Source organism: Cynocephalus volans, chromosome 9 (genome assembly GCF_027409185.1).
Source record: "Cynocephalus volans isolate mCynVol1 chromosome 9, mCynVol1.pri, whole genome shotgun sequence".
Classification (NCBI taxonomy): domain Eukaryota; kingdom Metazoa; phylum Chordata; class Mammalia; order Dermoptera; family Cynocephalidae; genus Cynocephalus; species Cynocephalus volans.
This window is the reverse complement of record NC_084468.1, coordinates 64,636,557-64,658,757: the sequence shown is the minus strand read 5'-3', so window position 1 is coordinate 64,658,757 and position 22,201 is coordinate 64,636,557. Positions and strand designations below refer to the sequence as shown.

At 36.3% G+C, this 22,201-nt stretch overlaps 2 protein-coding genes across 5 annotated transcripts in view; one reads left to right on the top strand and one right to left on the bottom strand.

The window, feature by feature from the left end:
* Positions 1-713: 713 nt before the first annotated feature.
* THAP6 (THAP domain containing 6) lies at positions 714-13,310 on the bottom strand. Of its 2 annotated transcripts, XR_010024435.1 has the most exons (6): positions 13,206-13,310; positions 12,101-12,203; positions 10,620-10,827; positions 6,959-7,084; positions 1,183-1,839; positions 810-831 (listed from the first exon to the last, which is right to left on the bottom strand). XR_010024435.1 is itself a non-coding variant. In XM_063107755.1 (5 exons), the coding sequence occupies exons 2-5, from the start codon at positions 12,178-12,180 to the stop codon at positions 1,600-1,602; spliced, it is 654 nt and encodes a 217-aa protein (XP_062963825.1). In that variant the 5' UTR covers positions 12,181-12,203; positions 13,206-13,310; the 3' UTR covers positions 714-1,599. The 2 variants fall into 2 exon arrangements, 1 of the variants encoding a protein (XP_062963825.1); XM_063107755.1 differs by having other exon boundaries at positions 714-1,839.
* Positions 13,202-22,201, top strand: part of RCHY1 (ring finger and CHY zinc finger domain containing 1) — a 32,483-nt gene continuing 23,483 nt past the window's right edge. Inside the window, exons 1-3 of one of the 3 annotated variants that reach the window (XM_063107752.1) lie at positions 13,205-13,532; positions 19,817-19,936; positions 20,193-20,308. In XM_063107752.1, coding sequence (XP_062963822.1) covers positions 13,443-13,532; positions 19,817-19,936; positions 20,193-20,308 — 326 coding nt within the window. In that variant the 5' untranslated portion in view covers positions 13,205-13,442. Of the gene's footprint in view, positions 13,533-19,816; positions 19,937-20,192; positions 20,309-22,201 lie in introns of all 3 variants that reach the window. The other 2 variants (XM_063107753.1, XM_063107754.1) reach the window with 2 other exon arrangements.

Here is a 22,201-nt window from a genome sequence, read left to right as displayed (position 1 = left end):
ATTAAAATAAATAATGGGTGGCTAATGAAAGCTTTTTTTTTTTTTAACGTAGTAAAAAGATATGACCTCAGTGATTTCCTCTTAGCATAATGCTGACCTCTCAAATGTGGTAAAATCCGTTAGAGGGAAGGTTTGGAATTCTACATAAAAATATAACATGCATTAAAACAGAAAATTCTTAAATACAAAAAATTTCAAGTGACAATATCCTTACTGATATTAATGTAACACAAGTAAAATTACAATGAACAAATTAGCACAAAATGCAATTCATTTTTTGTTAACACAATGAAACAACTGATACTCAAATTCTAAGTACTATAGCAGGGCTTTCTGAATGAGGATCATATATGTACGTGTGCTTCAAAGTAGAGTGTGGTTTTGGCTAATAGTTTTTATTCTAATCCACAGTATTTATAACTCTTAATTTCAGTTGTTTTTAGTAAGAAATTATGAGAAAAGCTAAATTTCTGACACTTAAACCAATCTGAAAATAGCTAAGAGTTATTTATTTGTATATTAGGCAAGAAGCTATTCTAAAGCTGCTGGTAAGTAAACCTATTTTTCTAAATAAAAGCCCTTGGGTAGTAATCTACTCTCCTAATTAAAGGAAAATATTCTAATCCTTTCACCAATTTCTATTTCAACTGGAAGAACCAAATTATTAATTTTTAATAGTTTCTTCTATATTTTGTATTTTTAAAAATGTCAATAATGTGATTTTCTATAAAATACAAAGCAGCATTAAAAGTATCCAGGTGGTACTGGTGTTCTGATTTTGAAGATATATCTTTATGATGAAACAATGGTCATGAAGCAAAATGTTCAGACCTGTAAGAGCAAATAACCATTTAAAAATCAGATTTATGACTCTTTTTTGTTGTTTTAAAAGCTATTCAGATATACATCAAAGTGCTCTTAGTGAGGAGGAATGATGATATTGTACTAAAAAGCCAAGACTTCATGAGAGGTCTTCTTAAATTGGCTCTGAATTATTTTAAAAGTCAATAGATCTTCACCATGTGTTATTCTGAGGGCCAGTACTATGGGAGATCTTATAAAAAGGTTCTTGGAAATTACTGACAATTAAAGCACCTTGGATTGAATCCAAGATGGACATGTGTTACAAATGAATTCTGCTTTATAGTAAAACACACTTAAAATAAAATTCTATGTACTTACCATAAAGCATATATAAGTAAAGGTGCTCCTTTGAAGCCAAAAACCAGATGCTGCTGCTGAAGTGTCTAGTTCCTACTACTATAGCTAATATGGCTAATTTGATATCATTTCCTTAGTCCTGCAGAATTTTCTCGAGATTTTAACATCTTACAATAGTGTTCTGGCACTAGGTTAGGTCTATAAAAACATAATTATCACAAGTCACACAAAAACATAATAACTACCACAAATTTCTGCGCATCTTCAAAAAAGTCTTTGGATAACAACTATAATGCATACTGCTCCAGAGGATCCAAAGAAGCACTTTAAATGATGGATATTATTTAGCAATGGCAACTGAGAATTATTTTCTAAAAAGCTGTACCAATCTCAGTTTTAGGTAGAACATAACATGAAATTATTTCAAGAAATTTAGTCTCATCCTATGCTGTCCTGACAACACTCCCAACAGAAAGCATCCAGTCTATTTGCTGTTTCTTGGCTGATCAGACATTCATCCTTTAATTCCCTGATTGTCTTCCTCAGTGATTTTTGGAAACGTTTTTCTCGGTCTAAGACATTCCGTAGACATTCCTTGGTATTCTCTAGCTCGCTGATCACATTATCTAATTTATGCTTAAGTTTCTTTGGACTGTCCATTACACTGTAGCTATGTTCCTAAAAACATAAATACAAAGTTATTAAATCAGACAGACAAGTAGTTAGATAAAAGCATATAACTAAGCCTCTGCTATTTCTTCATTTATGATGCTTAGAGATCTTTCAGTTGGTGATATTTAGAGGTTTAAAGAATGTAGGAAGAGAATGGGGGTAGAAGCAACATTTAGGGTGCCTAGGGCCTCTCTCTTTTCCTAAGGCTAAGCATACATGAGGAGTTCAGAGTATTATGGATGGGAAGCACTTCTCATCTGGGGGTAGGCATCTGCTATGAACGTCATGATACACAATGACTATACAGCTTTCATTCCCTAAGTGTGGCACTGGTGAGTTTAATTTTCACCTATTAGATGAATTTAAATTGTTAAATTTTTAACTTAGTTACTTTGATGAATATTTCAATTTATAAGGGATGACAGGAAAAGAGCACTGGAGCAGGTCCTCAGGCTGGGTGTTAGGGATTGAGAGAGAACCCTCGTCTTGGAATTTTAAACAGATAATTGAACTCTTTTCAATATTTATTATGGTCATATTTAAGTTTGCTGGGTATACTTTTTTCTTTTTTCTTTAGAAACATGGAAAATAACACTGATGTATCTTATATAGGTACTATGAAATAACTTTGAAAAGCTGTTAATTAATATGAAAATTAGTAAAGAGGATTTTGCCTTCCAGCCAAGATAAAGAAACAGGAACTGGACTGACTCCTACTTATAAAAACCAACACATGGCCAAAAGACATAAAAAATTGTTTTGAAGATAACGGATATCAGATAAGGAAGGCAGCTATCATGGAGAGATTGCCCCAGCTTACTGCCTTGAGTTTTTAGGCCTCAGTGCAAGGAGGGGAAACCCAGCCAGAGCTTGGCAGGCTGAGTTGAGGAGATAGTTCAAAATGTCCAGGGAGACCATGGTGGCTACAATTCACAGGACAAAGTACTAGAGATAAGAGAGAGCTGCACAGAGAGGAAACTGTGGAGATCTTCAGAAGCTCCCTCTCAAGTATTTCACAGCATAAGATCAGTGCATGCACATGAGGAAGCTACTCAAGGCTGAGGAAGAATATCCAGAAATGATTAGGAGTGCCCCGTACTCACAGGGTATAGGCACTATTCTCACTACCAGCTAGACTTGAAAACATCAAGATTCAAGGGTTATTGAGTAGAGTGTATGAAGGGTCTTGCCACAGTGGTGGATAATAAATAACCCTAGAATGAGCACTGTTCTAGTCCTGCCAAACAAAGCAAAATCTGAAAGGATCAAACTGTTTCTAAAAAACTACCCCAGAACAATGCTTAAGAAAACAGGATACAAAATATCTAGCATCCAGCAAATTAAAATCCACCATGTGTGGCATGCAAACTTTACCAAGCATGCAAATAAACAGAAAAATATTACCCATAATAAGAGATAAATTGATCAATGGAAACCAACCTAGAACTAACACAAACATTAGAATTAGCAGACAAGGGAATTAAGAAAGCTATTAAAACTGCATTCTATATATTCAAAAGATTAAACAGAGACATAAAAAATACAAAAACAAAAACAGAAAAACTCAAATAGAACATCCAGGGATAAAAACTATAATGTGGGGCCGATCCTGTGGCTCACTCGGGAGAGTGTGGCGCTGGGAGTGCAGCGGCGCTCCCGCTGCGGGTTTGGATCCTAATAGGGATGGCCGGTGCGCTCACTGGCTGAGTGCAGTGTGGGCGACACCACGCCAAGGGATGCAATCCCCTTACTGGTCACAAACAAAACAAAACAAAACAAAACAAAAAAACCCTACAATGTGTGAGGCAAAAAATACATTTGAGAGAATGGCAGGATAGACATTTCAGAAGAAAAGATTAGTGAATGTGAAGATATAGCAATAGAGACTATCCAACATGGACTATAGAAAGAAAAAGAAATAGTAAAAACAAAATCAAACAAAAAGAACACAGAATTGGTAATGTGTGGCACAACTTCACACAGCCTAATATATATGTAATTAAAGTACCTAAAGGAAAAAAAAGAGAAGTTGGAATAGTAAGTAGTATTAAAAGAAATCATGACCAAAATATTTCCAAGTTTGATGAAAAATATAATTTTGACAGTAGATTTTTCATTAGAAACAATGAATGTGAGAATACAGTGGAGCAACATTTTTAAAGTACAAAAAAATGCCAAAACTATCAACCTAGAATTTGATACCTAGTGAAAATATCTTTCCCAACTGAAGACTAATAAACAACTTTTTCAAACACTGAAATGCTGAAAGAATTCATCACTAGCATAGCTGCACTATATAAAATGTTAAATTAAGTCTATCCGACAAAATGATATCATATGAAAACATGGACTTATGCAAGGAAACAGAAAGCCCTGGGAATGGGTAACATACATGGGTAACATATACAATTTTTAAAAATTATTTAAATCTCTTTAAGTGGTAATTACTGTTTAAACAAACAAAAAAAAATCAATGTAGTGTGGGGGTTTATAGCTTATGTAAAAGTGAAATGTATGACAGCAATAGCACAAAGGTTGGGAGAGGAGAAATGAAAGTATACCATTATAACATTCTTATACTGTATGAGAAGTGAAATAATATCTTGAATAAGTTAAAGATTTATGCTATAAATTTACAAACAACTACTAAAATAAAACAGAGTTATAGGCTAATGAGTTAAAAAAGGAGAAAAAATGTAATCATAAAAAATTATTCAATTAATCCAAAAGAAGAAAATGGAAACACAAAAAAATGAAACAAATAGGAAGATAACAGATTTAATCTAACTATATCAACCATCACATTAAGAGTAAATGGTCTAAACAACCCAATTAAAAGGCAGAGATGAACAGATTAGATTTTTTAAAAAAAGCAAGATCCAAAAGTATATGCTGCATACACATATAAAAAATGTGCTTCAAAGATAAAAAGACACAAAAAGGTTGAAAGTAAAAGAATGGAAAAAGATGTATGATGATAACACTACTAAAAAGAGATCTATAGTGGGAAAAGTACTATTAGACAAAGTCAGTTTCAGAGCAAAGGATATTACCAGAGTCATTACCTGAAGGTCATATCTTAATAATAAAGGGGTTAATTATCAAGATAATTCTAAATATTTATGTACCTAATAACAGTACTGTAAAATATAATAACATTACTGACAATTGCAAAGATAATTAGATAAATCCACAATTACACTAGAAGATTTAAACACCCCTCTATAAAAAAACAGATAAAACAAGGAGACAGAAATTCAGTAAGGGTAAAAAAGACGTGAGCAACAATATCAAACAACTTGACCTAATTGACATTTATAGAATTTCCAGGTAACACCAGCAGATGCACATTCTTTGCAAATGCACACAGAACATTTACCAAGACAGGCCATAATTTGGGTTATAAAATAAATCTCAATAAATTTAAAAGAACTCAAACTATGCAAGGTATATTCTCTGACCACAACGGAATTAAACTATATACTAATAACAGATATTTAGAAAATTCTCCAATAATTACAGAAGAAATGATACCAATTCTACACAAACTCTTTCAGAAAGTTGAAAAAGTTGGCAATATTTTCCAATTCATTCTTTGAGGTCAGTATTATTCTGATATTGAAACCAGACAAAGACATTTTCAAGGAAAAAAAAAAACCTAGAAGCCGTATATCTCATTTGAATATATAAGAAAAGATGAAACAAAGTTTAACGAATCTAATCCAACAATATATAAAAAGGATAATGCAGCCTGAAGAAGTGGAGTTTATTCCAGGAATACAGGTTGGTTTAACATTCAAAAAACAGTTGATATAACTCATCCTATTATAACAAACTAAAAAAGAAAAATAATATGCTTTCTCAATAGACAGAAAAAGTATTTGACAAAACTACTAGGATAAAAACTTGTAGCAAACTAGGAACAGAAGGGCACTTCCTCAACCTATGAAAAGGAATTCATGGAAAATCTACAGTTAATGTTACATTTAATAGTGAAAGACTGAATGCCTTCTTCCTAAAATCAGGAACAAGGCATGGAAACCAGCAGTTAGTACTTTTATTTAGCACAGCCCTAGAGATCAAAGTCAGTACAACAGAGCAAGAGAAGAAACCCAAGGCAACCATATTGGGAAGGAAGAATTAAAACTGTCTTTAATCACAGAGAACATGATTATCTGAGTAGAAAATCTGATAGCCTCTACAAAAAAGCTGCTATAATTAATAGGTGAGTTTAGCAAGTTTGCCAGATACAAAATCAATATATAAAAATCAATTATATTTCCATACACTAGCAGCAAATGAAACAATACGACTTATAGTAGCATCCAAACATAAAATACTAAGGGATAAATCTGACAAAGTGAAAGACATGTATTCTAAAAACCATAAAACAATGCTGATAAAAGTTAAAGACCTACATAAACGGAGATATACTGAGTTCATATGTTGAAAGACTTACTATTATTAAGATGTCAATCTTTTGCAAACATATCTGTAGATTCAACACAATACCAATAAAAACTCCAGCAGGTTTTTTGGTAGAAATTTAGAGTGATTCTAAAATTCATATAAAAATGCAAAAAACCTGGAATACCCAGAACAATTTTGAAAAAGAACAAGTTAGAGGACTAATACTGCCTAGTTTTAAGAAATATTATAAAGCTATGGTAAGCAAGACAGTAAAACAGGTCTGAATTCCAGGCCTGGCTCTAACATAAACATGCAATTAGAGGAATAAATACATGCAAGCTTAAACACTCTGTATGTGCATGACTATTTTCAAGAAAACTGAGACAAAGTTATTTTTCATTAGATATTTTCATATAGAAAATATAGCACTTAAAGGGAAGGATTAATTATTTTCTTGGTAGAAACATCCTTGCAAAAACACTTTTCAAATTAAATATGTAACCAGATGATTAACTACCTTTATACACCTATTGCAAACATATTCATTACAATGACTCCAGGAAGCAATATTATTTGTGGGTATTATATATTAAAAAAAAAAATCTCAAACACCTAAAATCCTAATTTTTTGCTACGATTCTGAAAAGTCTGATCCTAATGGAGAGGACATATTCATCTTAAAAGTATTAATAACTCAGTAAGTAATTTTACTTACAAAAATGAACTGGGATTGGAATTCTTCAACACATGAGGAAGCACCAACAAGCTGGTGACTGTGGTTTGTGACTGGAAGGGTTTTGAGGATGAAGTTTTTTCTACAATGAAGCTTTTCTCTTTTCCCCTGTTAAGAATAGTTAATTACAGACATTGAGATACTTCTGTCCTTCCTTAAATTTTTATTCCTTCTTAACTTTGTGTAGTAAAATTAATACCACATTTCTTTTCAGGGAAAATGCTTTTAAAAGTCAGTAAATGACTTTAAAGGAAATTCCTGAAAACAACTCTAAAGTTCATCTAGAAACATAAATTTTCCTAAAAAAAAGATTGATAATGAGGGAGGATATGCTCTACCAGCTATTAAAAATATAGTACATAGTAACAATAGTTATACTCATAACCAGAATATAAATTAAAAAACTGTGCTACTTCCTTAGGACTACACAGAAAAACACAGAAATAAATAAGGAAATAAACGCCTTTAAGATAAAAGTGACATTCTAAATAAGTGAAGAAAGGCTATAAATCATGTTGTAAAAAAATCAACTAATTAGGAAAAGCAGTTATATCCTTTATACATAATAAGCACATAATAAAATTATATATATTAGGCCAGAAAAAAATTCTATGTACTGAAAATTTATGTAAAAAGGAAAACCAGGAGGAACTACAAAAAATATAGGGAATATTATGTAATCTTAAGGTGGGGAAGACTAGAGTCATCAACACAAGACAAAATATAGAATCAACTGTATAAAACAAAGTCTGAGTTTTAAAAAATAAAACAAAATAAACCAGTGCCATAATTGGAACTAAAGGAAAACAATAAAAATTAAGTGCAACACGGATGGCAGTTAAATGATTCATATCCTCAATATACAGTGTTTTCACAAAATAGCACAGAAAAAGATGAAAATCGAAGAGGATCTAAATAAGTAACTCCCAAAAGAAGAAATACAAGTGTCCAATAAGCAAATGAAAAAATGTAGAAACTTACTAGTATTCAAAGATAAATTAAAACAGTAAGCTGCCATTTTTTCCTACCAATTTTAGCAAAGGTTAAAAACACAACTTATATCAAGTATTAGTGTGGATAGACACTCTTATGCACAGCAAGTAGATTGATGCACACTTTCTGGTGAATCTTTCTGGGAGATCTGTATCAAAAGCAAAGCTTTAAAAGTATATATCATCTCTGACCCAACAATTTTATTTCCAGGAATTTAGTTCAAGGAAATAAGGGTATTTATAAAGATTCAGTTACAATAATCTTCATTTTAGTGCTGTTTACAATACCAAAAGATGATAACCTATACACAATAATGTGGACTGATTATGTAAACTATTGTTCATACACTATATGCTATATGATCATTGAAGTATTCTATAAAACTAAGACCACAAAGTACTGACAGGGGTATGGAACAAAAGGAACTTTTATATGCTGATGGTGGAACTATAAATTTGCAAAACCACTTTGGAAAACTACGACAATATCTACTCAAGCTGAACATACACATCCCGAGGAGCCACCAATTCTCATTTCTCTTAGAAGTGTATATATATTCTACAGATATGTGTACATAAGTACACCAAAGGACATGGACAAAAATGTTCATAGCTGCACCATTTACAATAGCCCCAAAGTGAAAAACAACCAAAATATTCATCAACAGTAGAATGGAGAAATTAGTTTATTTATACAATGGACTGCTATCACATGCTACACAGATGTATCACATAAACAAAATATTGAGCTAAAGAAGCCAGGACTATTTATATAACTGATAGTGATAGAGGTCAGGATGGTGAGAGGTAGTGACTGGGAAAGAGTATAAGTGAGGCTTCTGGGATACTGGTAATGTTTTATATCTTGGTCTGAGGGGACTTACATGACTATATTCACTTTGAGAAAATTTGTTGATTTGTACACTTATGATGTGTGCACTTTTCCATGGATATGGCATACTTCAATATAAACTTTACTTTAAAAAAACTGATGTTCTATATAGGTTTCTCTGAAACACATGATCCACAGATCTGCAGCACAATCATGTGGGGTGCATGGTAAAACGTGCAGATGCCTGGATTTCAACCCAAACTCACTGAATCAAGTTCTCTGGGCATGAGGCACAGAATTCTGTATTTTAAACAAACTCCTGTATAATTCTTACATTGACTAAAGTTTGAAAGCCATTGTTGTGGGAAAATATTTAATGTCCTGGAAAGTGGTGGTTAACAGTGGACTTTGGAGCCAAAATACCTGGGTTCAAATGTAGCATCTGCCATTGAATAGCTGTGTGACCCTGGGGGAAGGCATTCCAGTTCTCTGGCCTCAGTTTCCTCAAATGATAAAGTGAGAATAATAATAGTACTTCCCTCATATGGTTATTTCAAGTACTGCATGAGTTACTATATATATATGAAGTGCTTAGAACAGTGTTGGCACATACTAAGTACCATACAAATGTAAATAAGCAACAACAAAAACCCCCCAAAAAAATAAATAAAAAAAGGATATACAGTGTAGTTCTATTTTTGTAAGATTATCTATATAAATATAGATAATTTTATATAAAACACACATACAAATGACTGGAAAGAAACACACTGAAGTGTTCATAGTATTATCTCTGGATTATATGATTATTAAATTTTACTAGATACATCTAATTTCCTATAATGAAAAATTTATTAAAAGGAAATTAGTTTTTGAAAGGTAGTAATTTATGGTTTATTTGATTTATTATGTCCACATTTCTTGAGGTCCTCTTAACATTATAGCTAGATGACAGCTTGTTGGTACGAAAAAAAAAATCTTCAGAGCAAATTGCACAAGATACTATAGATTTATTAATATGGAAGAAAGAGAAGCAGTCTCTACTTGATCATTTAGATACTGCAGTATGACCAACTGCAGAAAGTGACCAAGACTGCACGGAAGCAGGTACACTTTGGGACTACTTCCCTTGTTTCTAGCTGTCAGTAAGGAGATACCTTTCAGTGGAGGCTCTCCCTGACTTTTCCACTTTGGAATCAATCAGTAAGTCTATAGTTTCTGAAAGCAAATACACTTTCAGGTATATGAAGTCAAGAGAGATACGGAGAGTGAAGCAGCCAACCCATAACACACACTGAGAAAAAACAAAATTCAACTAGAGTTTCTTATTCAAACCTTCTATTTTCTTTTTCTGATCTCTTCTCTCCTTCCTTTCTCCTGTTCTCTCTCTCTTTTGGTTTTCTTTCTTTTGATCCTATCTAGGGTTTAAGCTTGCATATCTGTGGCTCTTAGAATTATACTTTGGTTCTGTAAGTGGTTCTCCTCTTGACTTCTGCTCCAGTGTGAGGACTGCCAACTCAGAACTTTAGTTCAACTCTTAGGTTAATCTCCATTTTTTAGATAGAAATCTTGAGTTATGCCAATTCCCAGTCAGTCCACTTCACCAAACCTTAGTAATGTATAAATATTTATTAGTGGCTACTGGTAAAATACTCCTTCTACACAAAAGCTGAAGCTGCAATGTACAAATTAAAAAACCCAAAGAATGGACTTCAAATGAATAGGCAAATAAAAATGTTAGCAAGAGTGGTGAAGGTTCTTCAATAGTACCATACATAAAAAGTGAGTAATGATGGTAAGCAGTATCTCATAAACAAACCTGTAAGTGATATGGGGAATCAAAGACAGAAGGTATGACTCCAGGTTTCAATTTAATATTTGGAGCACTTCTGTCAAAATCTGTCTTCTTAAAGTGCCTTGAACACAACACATCTCCTTTTTTAGGCTCCCAAATGCCTGCAGCATTTACATCAAGTCTTTTCATTGCTAATACCCATTTTCTTTTGATGTTTTCATCTGTGGGAAATCTAGGAAAAAATACAAAAAATATTTTAAAATTAAACCCTACTGACATATGTGAGAGTACTTCAAAAAGTTTGTGGAAAATAGAATTAAAAGATAATACAAATCTTTCAATGAACTTTACGAAGTACCCTCCTACTTGAATTAAAGCTGTTTTACACAACTGTGGCTAACTTGATCCTTAACTAGCTTGTTATTATTACTGGGAACTGCAATATTTAGGAGACTGTGATTCACGCTTTTAAAACTTTCTGTTTTAATATTCAGATTTTTCTGCCAATCACGCTATAGACATCTGGACCTCATTTCAATTTTTCTCATAAGGATGAAAAGTTTCAGTGGATATTTAGCACCTTACAGTAAGAACCATAATGGAAAGTTTTTCATCTATAAGTGATAAAGAATATTACTTGGGAATTTTCCTATCTGAAATGATATCCAGAATTTATCCCCAATGAATAGGGCCCCCTGGTACTGTCACTCTTATGTCAGCATCAGAAAATTGCTTAGTACGGCATTTAATACACAGCAGGTCTATATATGCTTAGTGCATGAATGTAGAGAACAGCTGCAGAGTTTGGAGTTCTGAAGATCAGAACTATTTTGAGAGATCTGAAGGATAATAACCATAGCTTTGCCATTTTTCCAAGCTGGTTCAAATCCTTTTTAACAGTACACATACTCATTTTTGTTTTCTTTATATCTAGCAAAATAGGTAGCAGATCTTTCTTGAGCAAATAATACACTGCCTGGCACAAAAGCAGAAAAATAAACCTTTAGCAAATGAACAATTATTAAATCTTATTGCTCCTTTTCTTCTATAGCTGTCAGGAGAATGCCTAAAATACTAAGTTAGGCTCATATTGATTCATCTCATTACAGCTAAAGAACTCTTGGCCCGAGCTTGTAATTTATATTTTTTTCCCCTATAGCCTATGCTTGATCTATTTTTAAATAGAAAGGACAATATATTTGAGCAAAGATCCTTCATCCAAATTATAAACTACATGTAAACAAACCTGAATTTCTTTGAAGGTATGTTAAAACTCAAAATAATATTAGCAAAAGTGAGTTGATGATATTTTTAGTTAAACAATCTCTGATACTTTGGCTGGTATCCTAAAACTTCTGATCTAAATTATAAAAGTGTAAAGGTATGACTGTCACTGCAAATTTAACAAAAAAGTTATACAAAAAGGACTTGGGAACTAAAGTTCAAAATCAAAGGCTTAACTATAACCAGTCGAAATATTTGGTTTAACTACAACGAAATCTTACACGTGAAATGTCAGTCCTTTTAACTTGGAATTTGGCAAACAGCGGGAAGCACATCCAATGGCTGAGCAACATTTCACCATGATTTTAGCAACTCATAACAGAACTGAAAGAAAATTAAGATGGTAAAAGTTAGTAACTTCAAAGCTAAAGGGAACATATTTACCTTTCCCGGTATGTTTTAGGAAACGTGAAATCATGTTAGAAAGCTAAAGGCAAATATTTTCTTCCAACACCTGCAGTTTTACCCATAAAATTTTCCAGGGGTTTGGTTCTTTAATAAGGTGAAATATATTTAGCTATGCACCGAGGCATCTGATTTCAATTTTGTAGGCCTGTGCATTTCCTATCCACCTTCTTACTGGCACCACGTTTCTTCTGCCACAGGGAGAGAGGAAGGGGCTGCCCGGTCACAGGTGGCGATGTGACTAGAGAGCCTTTGCACACTAACTCCTCCGAGCATACTAAACTCTTTCTCATCTTTCAGCTCTCAGCTCATGTGTCGTTTCCCTAGGAAAATCTTCCCTGACACTCAGATTAAGTCAAGTGCCTTCTAATATTAGCTCTCATAGAAAACACACTTCTCCCCCTGGGCACTTCTGCAAGTTGTAATCTTACACTTACTGCAGTTGATCCTCTGACTAATGTCTTTCTCCCCAACCCACATCAATGTCTGTTAGTCCCATGAGGGTATAAAGGGGCGTGTCTACTTTTTCTCACTTTTTGTCCTCACGGTTTAGCTGGTGACTGGCACATAGTAAATGTGTATACATATTTTGAATGAAATATGGTAAAGGGGAAGAAAGACGTAAGCAAGAAGCACTTCCAGGTGCTATCGAGTGCCTCGGCGTCCGCCAGCAGCGCGTGCGACCGGAGGCGCTCAGAGCCCAGAGGCCGGCCGTGCTCCGCCCCTTTTTCGAGACTCCGGGCCACCCGAGGGAGGGAGGGGCCGCCCTGTCACAGGTGCCGATGCGGCCGGAAAGCGTCCCTTCCTTAGGGGCCACCAGGCCTCTCCGCGCCGCTGCTGTCCTCCTCGTCCCAAACCACGCCCCGAGGTTTGGGCGGGTAGCGACGGGAAGAAAAGAAGAGCCAATCTAAGAATTATTACCGTTAGCAGCGAAGACAACGACTAACATCGACGACGGAGATTGAGTCTCCCGTCGCTTCCGCCCCGTTTCTCAGAGAACCGGAAACCTGGCTGCCCCGGGTCACGTGATCAACCGCCATATTGGCTCTGGGGGCAGAGGCAGCTGGGAGGGGGTGTACTAGAGCGTCGCGCAGCTTCTCTGGGCGTGGTTTTCGTCCTGGGGGAAGTGTCTGTGGAGTGTGAGGGGAGGTGGAGGAGATGGCGGCGACGGCGCAGGAAGATGGCGCCCACGGCCAAGAGCGAGGGCAGCGGGGCTGCGAGCACTATGACAGAGGATGTCTCCTGAAGGTGACGACTTCAATGGGCTCTTCCCCGACGACCTTCCGCCGGGCTGGGCTGCGGGTGGGGTAGGCAAGGCGGTTAGTCTTGGGTATAAGTTTGAGGCTAAGCTGTTTATCAGAATACCTTCTCCACCTGGAACTGAGCTCTTCTGGTAGACAACGTTTTTGGCAAGGCGACCATGGGCCCCGTCTTTCCTCCCTGCTTTGTACTTTGCAAGCAAAGCGCTTTTTGCTTGGGTAGAGCTTGGGCTTACACAACTTTACCAATGGGTTTATTCGTCTTTTGCTTCTAGACGGGGCCTGTCTTGAGCTTTCCCTCAGGACCACCTTCTGGTGTATGGTGAAATAATAGAAGGAGGATAAGCAAGCGGAGACTCGGAGTACGATTTCAGCTCCTGTAGAAAATAAGTTTTACAATCTGTCAGCTCCATTTTAGAATCAATGCATGTGCCCAAGCCTGCCAGGGAGAAAATGTATGTGTGAAATAGGAAGACAATCATATAATTGCCATTAAATAAAAAATTATTTATAGGAAGGTGCCAAGTATGTATGTATTGTTACTTTTGCTGTTTACTTTGAGAAAACTGCCTAGTCAATATAGTTTTTTAAATTGGCACCCATCCAATTGAAGTTTCCTGATTTTTCTTTCTTGCAAAAAGCAAGAAAAGATTTTGCTTAGAAAGCTTGAGCTTTGGAGTCACACAACCCTAACCACAAATCTAAGCTCTGTCTCTTAATAACTATGATTTTGAGCAAGCTACTCTTTAAGTGCCCTGTATGTAAAATACAAACGATAGAAGTTCCTGCTTTATAAAAAAAGGATGAGGATTATATACTAAAGCACATGTATAGTCTTTAGCAGGATGCATTCCCTGGAGTAAGTGAGCAGTGAATATAGACTGTCACCACCACCATCATTATCATCCTGAATTTTTTTGTCCATCTCGCATTACCAGTTCACCCTCCTGGTCACTGACCATAGTCATTAGAAGCAAATGGTAATCTCAGGCCTGTAAGGACAACCTAAATCCTTTTCTGTAGGCCATGGTTTGGTGAACATTGCTTTACTGCAGTAGATGAAGCTCGTCAAAGTTTGTCATTCACCAAGTGTGTGTAAGGAAGTTGCATGCTGTCGTTATGGTTCTGTTTCTACTGAGATGTTTTATTAGTCTTTCAAACTTGAGGTCTAAAACTGAATTCAACATCTTGGCTCCCCACCCCCCAGAGAAACCACAAAACTTGATTTATGCTTCATAGCACTAAGATATTTGACCCTGAGTTTCAAACACTTTTTGCCCTCTCCTACTTCTTCCTTGAATAACAGAGGCCAAATGAAGAGTTTCTAGGAGGAAGTGATCAACTAGATCAAATGCAGCTATTTGAATAAACTAAAACTGAGAATAGACCTTTGGCAACGAAGATTGTCACTGGTGATCTTGACAAGAGGAGTTTCAGTACAGAGATAGAGGAATTTCTTGACACTAGGAGTAGATTCAAGAGAGAATTGGAAGAGAGGAAGTGGAAATAGCACTCAGACAATTCTTGGATTTTTCTCTGTAAGAGAGCAAAAATTGAGGCTGTGGTTGCTGGGAGATGTGGGATCATGGGATTTTTTTTGTTTTTAAGATGGAAGGTATTGCAGCATATTTGTATATTATTGGAATGATTCAATAGAGTGAGACCATTTTATAATGCAGGGGAGAGAGGGAAAACTAGGCTCACTGTCCTTGAGTAGCCAGGGGGAGTGAGATGCAGTGTACAAATGGAGGAAGAGTTGGCTTTAGAAGCAGGAAAACTGAATTCTTTGTAAAAGAAGAGAATGTGGAGGATGAGTTATATTTGCAAGTAGGTTGATGGAGTTTGTGGGAGGATGTTCTCTTTTGATTATTTCTGTATTCATAGTCATATAGAAGCAAGGTCATGAGTAGTGTAAAGAGGGAGGAAGAGGTGTTAGTTTTAAAGAGAGAGGATGTGTGAAATGATCTTCTAGATCCTAAGTCTTAGACTCTAGAAGAATGAGGTTATTGACTAGAGAAACGTGGTAGTAAGAGTCCACTTTTTATGAGTGATTATGACTTAAAAGTGAGACTTTGAAAGCAGTATGGTGATGCTTTCTCTCTAGCCAAATTCAGCTGCTCCTATAGGTTAGTAGGAGAGTTAGATTTAACTAGGGTTGGGATTTTGGTGGATGAGAGTGGAGAGAGAGAGAGGAGGGAACTATGGTGTATAAAAGGGAAGACTTGCTGCAGTGAGATGAAAAGAGAGGAGGTGGCGGTTAGAGAATTTCATGCTTGAAATTAAGATACATAGAGGGTGCAGTTCTTTTCTGGAGCAGCAGTTCCCAAAGTGTGGTGAATAGACCCCTGGGGATCCCTAAGGCCTTTTCAGGGCTCTTGGAGATCAAAACTATTTTCTTGAATACTAATATATTATTTGTCTTTTTTGTTGTGATGATATTTGCACTGATGATGAAAACACAATGTTTAAAACTGCTAGTACCTTATTGTGAATCAAGGCTGTACTTTTTTTTTTTTTTGGCAGCTGGCCAGTACAGGGATCCAAACCCTTGACCTTGGTGTTACAGCACCATGCTCTAACCAAGTTAACCAGCCAGCGCACCCCCCCCCCCCACTTAAAGCCAGTTTCACTTAAAAATGTCATTGATGAAGCAATAAAATCATTAATTTTATCAAATTCAATTCCTCAGTATATATCTTTTTAATATCCTGTTTGACAAAATGGGAAGTTTTCATCAAGCACTTCTGCAGACTGAAAATGTATGGTTGTCTTGAGGAAAAGCTCTTGTGCAGTTAATTGGATTGCAAAGTGAATTAGTTGCTTTTTTCATGGAACAACATTTTTTACTTGAAAGAACTATAGACGCTCAGACTTGGGTATTTGGCAGAAATTTTCTTGAAAAGGAGGGAAGTGAGACTCATGACAGGGAAACAACTGACAGTATTTGTTGCCAGTGATAAAATTCAAGTTTTCTTGTAAAAATTAAAATTTTGGAAAACTTGTATTAGCTTCTGTGAGCTTGGAAGCTTCCCTAAATACCTAAATACTTTTCTGATGAGATTTTCTTCCCAATATCAAGGCTTTTAAGGAATGTGATTTTTTGATATATAGCATGTTGTATTAGTCCATTTTGTGTTGCTATAACAGAATACCTGAAACTGGGTGATTTATAAAGAAAATGAAATTTATTGCTTACAGTTTCTGAGGCTGGGAAATCCAAAGTCCCTCTGGTGGTGGCAACAGTAAACCAGAGGTCTCATATTGCAAGATGGTGGAAGTAGAGAGAACAGAGTGAGCAAGAGACGTACTCTCTTCTTTTAAAACCCTCAGAACCACGCCCTGACCACCATTTTTAATCCATTTAGAACAGCATGGTCTTACAATCTAATCATCTCTTCAAGGCTGCACCTTTCAATTACTATAATAGGATTTCCCACCCTCTTAACAGGCACAGTGGGGGCTAAGTTTCTAATACATAAAACTTGAGGGACACAATTCAAGCTTCAGGGAGTTTGGGGGGGACATAATTCAATCCACTACACATGTCAAATGTGTGAACGTTTGGAAGATCTACATAACTGAATGAACTGGTATTTTCCAAATGACCAATATGGGTAAAAGATCATTCAAAGTGCAAGATAGGTCAGTGGGTTTTAACGTAACAGAAAGAAAAGTTCGTTGATAAGATTTCACATTCCATGTTGTGACTAACCTTTGAGTTGTTGAGTTTTGGTGTAGTATCAGAGAAGAATATCCATAATTCTCTGAAAAGTCTATACTTTTTTTTTCCAATTACATATTTATGTGGGGCCAGAGTTTCTTCATATACTTCAACCACAGTTGATTGAGTGCAGAAGTGGATATGAGGATCCAGCTATTTTGGAGGACAGTATAGTTATTTTTCATTAAAATACTTATGTTAACATGTAATGGGTTTGTTACTTTTAAAAAGAAGTAATAAATATTTTAAAAACCTACCAGTTTTATGGGCCGGCCCGTGGCTCTCTCGGGAGAGTGCGGTGCTGATAAAAACCTACCAGTTTTAATTTATGTTATGGTATGTGTCAGTTTATATAACCCATATAAACAAAAGATCTTTGAGATTCTCAATAATTTTTAAGAGTGTAAAGAGGTACTTGAGACCAAGATGTTTGACAACCACTGTTCTGTGGTATGACTATGAGGGTTGAAGGACAAGGCCATTGGAAGTGAGAGAGTCAAGGAACTGAGAGTTAGGGTATTGGAAGAATCTTCATTCTGGATATGCAGTTCTGTAAAATTTAGGACAAGTGTAGTGCTGGAGAGAAAGGAAGCCAGGTGTTGAAATCTTTAAAGAATGAACTGTTAAGTCATGGCATAGGAAGCCTTCCGAAATGAGTGGATCTGCAAGGTCACAGTGTACTGTAAAGTACTGGGTTAGCCCACTGGCCTTGAAATCTCTTGATATACTAGTTAGGGTAAGGTTAGGTTGCTGTAATGAACAGACCCAACAATAATGTGTTTTAAAGAATAAAGAGTATGTCTTCTTAACAAGGCCATGATGAGCGATCCAGATTAGCGATCAGGCCTTGTTCCACCTGGTCACTCCAGGGACCAGATTTTTGCATTGTATTATTTTGCCATGTTTTAGGGCATGTGGCCATCTTCATGATCTATGCTGGGTTGTTGCCATATCCAGGTTTCATCTGATGGAAAGGGGAAAGGGATGAGGTGTTGCTTTGTGTTGCTTCACCCCCCACGGATTTGTCACTCCACTTCTCCTGGGTGATGGAGATGCAAAGGATTACTCAAAGCCCTTCTCACTCTTCTGAGCAGTGAGAAGCCCCGAAATGGTTAATTTCCTGCTGGAACCCTCAAGCGAGAGGGATCCCTTCCTTGGGCAATTAACACCGAATTGGGGTTCTCTTCCTGCATTTATTTTCCAGACCAGGAAGTTACAGGAAGAGAACGAAGGTGGGGTTATTGTTTAACAGTATAGGCTGGTAACTTTCAGTGAAACAAGCCAGATGACATTCCAATAAGGCAATTAAGTGGTCTTATCAACACAAGCTTGATCTTAGCAAACATTCCTTCTTATAGCAATTTCTCAGTATCTTTACATAACACTCAGTAACTAGTTTGTCTTTGAGCCAGCAACCTTGTGTGCCACAATCCTTATCTTGCAACAGAGACCTATACCCTGAGGAAAATTTCCTGTCCTTGCAAGGTCAATATTTGAAACTGTAAGGCTTTGGAAAACCAGGCCCTGTGAAGTACATATGCTTTATAGTATATTCCACAATGAGGAGGCATTCCCAGTTTCTTAACCCTCAGGCACTGATTTCATCTGCTTATATTCTTTTGGTAAGAACTTAGTCTTTTGGTCACAGCTAACAGCAAGAAAGGCTGGGAATTGTAGTGTAGGTGGGTGATCATGTGCCCAGGAAGGAGGAGAGAATAGATTTTGGACAACTGGCAGTCTTTACCACTCTTGAAAATATGGGCTATCTATTGCATTTATTCCTCTGCAATATTAGGTATATAGTTGAAGATTAATAAATGCTGGTAAAATAAAAATATAATCTTTAGAATATGTAATGTTTAAGGGTTGAAGTATATAAATAAATTTATCTAGAAATGTCTAAAGGTCATCTGTCTGCTGTATAGGCTGAGAATGAGATTAGGGTATTGTGGGATTAATTTTTACTCTAGAGATTTCTTTTTTTAATTTTTTAAAATATTTATTTTTAATTGATCAATATACAGTGTAGTTGATTTTTATGGCCATTTACCAATTCCTCCCTCCCCCCCTCACTCTTCCCACTCCCATCAACATCATATCTGTTCATTTATTTTAACAAGTTCAAGGAATTATTGTGATTCTTGTGTCTCCCCCCCCACTTATTTGTTTGTATTTTTATTTACTTTTATTAAAATAAATAAAAATACATATAAGTGAGAACATGCAGTGTTTCTCTTTCTGTGCCTGGCTTATTTCACTTAACAATTTTCTCTAAGTTCATCAGTCTAGGTATTTCTATCCTTCATAATTCTTTTGTCTTTAAGGCTGTGTTTAACTTCATACAGACATATAGATGTTGAAGGGACTAGTTAATATAAAATATGCCAAAAATAGTGAAATGTTGTTTAGGATGAGTGTAGCAACTGATCCATTGGTTGTAATCTTTGAATTCGTTCCAGGAGGAAGAAGAGGAGGAAGAAATTTTCTTTCTGCATTGCAAATTTATCCTCTCTTGGTTCTTCTTATATCTCTTTTTCTCCCCTGGAGTTTAGGCACCTTGCTGTGACAAGCTTTATACTTGCCGGTTATGTCATGATAACAATGAAGATCACCAGCTAGATCGCTTTAAAGTAAAGGAAGTGCAGTGCATAAACTGTGAAAAAATTCAGAATGTAAGATTTTATGACATATTTCCATTTTTTTTCTTTTTTAAAAACTTTTTTTAAGGTGGCTTGAAAAATTTAATTGAAAGTATGCCAGTAAGACCTCTATCACTCTTAAGAGTAAACACTATCTTAGACTTAGATGTTTAAAAACTTTAAACAGTAAAACTGCATATACTTTAACATAAATTCTCTATATTCAAATTATAACTCCAAATGTTTTGGTAAATTTATTCCAGTTTTTAATTACATGTGTTTTTCTTAGGCCCAACAGACTTGTGAAGAATGTAGCACATTGTTTGGAGAATATTATTGCAGTATATGCCATCTGTTTGACAAAGATAAGAAGCAGTATCATTGTGATAGCTGTGGAATTTGTAGGTACTGTATGTAAATGTTCTTTTCTAATTCTAACGTGTCTAGGCAAAAATAGTTTTTAAAATCAGCCATATTGGGTTATAATTTACATCTGGTAAAATGCATTCATTTTAAGTGTCCAGTTCAGTGAATTTTGACAAACATATATCTATGTTACTATCAACGCAATAAAGATATAGGCATTTCTATTATTCTAAAAAGCATCTTCATGCTTCTTTTTATGGTAGTCATTTAATTTGTTCATTGACTATTGTGTGGCTATTTAAAATTTTAACTTTGGGGTATAAGATATGTTTTTTAGGCAACTGAGGTAGAAATTAGGGTAGTTTTTTCTTTATTAAAAATAGTTTAAAATTATTAAAAAATACAGCCATAGTTTATAAAAATTGGAAAATGCAGAAAAGTAGATAATAAAAATAAAATATCCTACAGTCCAACCTTCCACTGACATGTTGGTGTATAAGGAATTTTTTCCTTTCTAAAAACTCTGAATTATGAGTATGTTTTTGTATTAGTCCGTTTCTATTGCTTATAACAAAATACATGGAACTGGGTGATTGGTAAGAAAGTGAAATTTATTGCTTACAGTTTCAGAGTCTAGGAAGTCCAAAGTCCAGGGAACACATCTGGTCAGGGTCTTGGTGGTGTCAATAGTGACCCAGGGGTCACACATGTCAGAAAATGACAGAGGAAAGAGAGAGTAACCCCTCATGTGCTCTTCTTTTAAAGCCCTCATAACCATGCCGATGACCACTATTTCTAATCCATTCACTGCAGCATAACTCTACCATCTAATCACCTCTTTAAGGCCGTACCTCTCAATTGCCATAATAGGATTTCCCATCCTCAACAATTACAGTGGGAATTCAGCTTCTAATATATGAACTTTGGGGATACAGTTCAATCAATCTATAGCATTCCACCCCTGGCCCCCAAAGTTCATGTCCTTCTCACAGGTAAACACATTCATCCCATCCCCAAAGTCCTAACTTCTTTCAACTCAAAAGTCCAAAGTTCAAAGTCCCATCTGTGAAGTCAAAACAAGTTATCTACTTCTGAGATACAATGGTGGGACAAGCATAGGGTAAATATTCCCATTAAAAAAGGGAGAAATAGGCCAAAAAAAAGGGGTAACAGTTCCCAAACAAGTCCAGAACCCAGCAGAGCAGGCATTAAATCTCAAAGCTGATGATCAGGTACCTTGACACCATGTTCAACCTCCTCTGCACGCTGGTGTGCAGGTTGGGTCCCCAAGTCCTTGAGCAGCTCTGTTCCTATGGCTTTCCTGGTCTCAGGCCACACTTCAGCTCTCCCAGGCTGGTGTTCCACTCCAGGAGTTCCACAGGTCTGGAGTCTCCGTGAAGGTCCTGCTCTCATGGCTCTGCAAGGCACGGCACTGATGTGGTTTCTCTGCTGCAGCTCCGACCCCATGTTTCCACTTGGCATTGCTCTAGCAAAGACTCTATGCGGTGAATCTGCCCCTATGACACACCTCTTCCTGGGTCTCCCAGCTTTTCCATACATCTTTTGAAATTGGGGTGGAGGCTCCCAAGCTTCCAATAGCTCTGGCATTCTGTGAGCCTATAGACCTAACACCACGTGGACTCTGCCAAGGCTTCTTCTGGCTTGTATTTTCCAAAGCTGCACATCTAGTGACACCTGGGGCCAATTTAGCCACGGCTGCAGCAGCCAAAGCTGCTGGGGTGCTGGTGCTGGAAGCAGCTTTCTGAAGTGCCCCTGGGCAGTGAGACTGTTGAGGGCACCTCAGGCCTGTTCCCTGAGACCATTCTGTCTCCCTAGGCCATTGGGCCAGAAATGGAAGGGTTGGCTCAGATGCTTCTGCAGTGCCTTCAGGGCCTTTTCCCCTTCTCTTGATAATCCCTTTATTTTGTACTA

What these genes read in the sequence shown, in the direction of transcription:
- THAP6 (XM_063107755.1), bottom strand. Translation starts at nt 12,180, where the DNA reads ATGGTGAAATGTTGCTCAGCCATTGGATGTGCTTCCCGCTGTTTGCCA. An exon ending in ATTCCCCATATCACTTACAG is followed by an intron (nt 7,085 to 10,619) that starts GTTTGTTTATGA and finishes TATTCTTAACAG; the next exon opens with GGGAAAAGAGAAAAGCTTCA. An exon ending in TCCAATCCCAGTTCATTTTT is followed by an intron (nt 1,840 to 6,958) that starts GTAAGTAAAATT and finishes TTATGTTTTTAG; the next exon opens with GAACATAGCTACAGTGTAAT.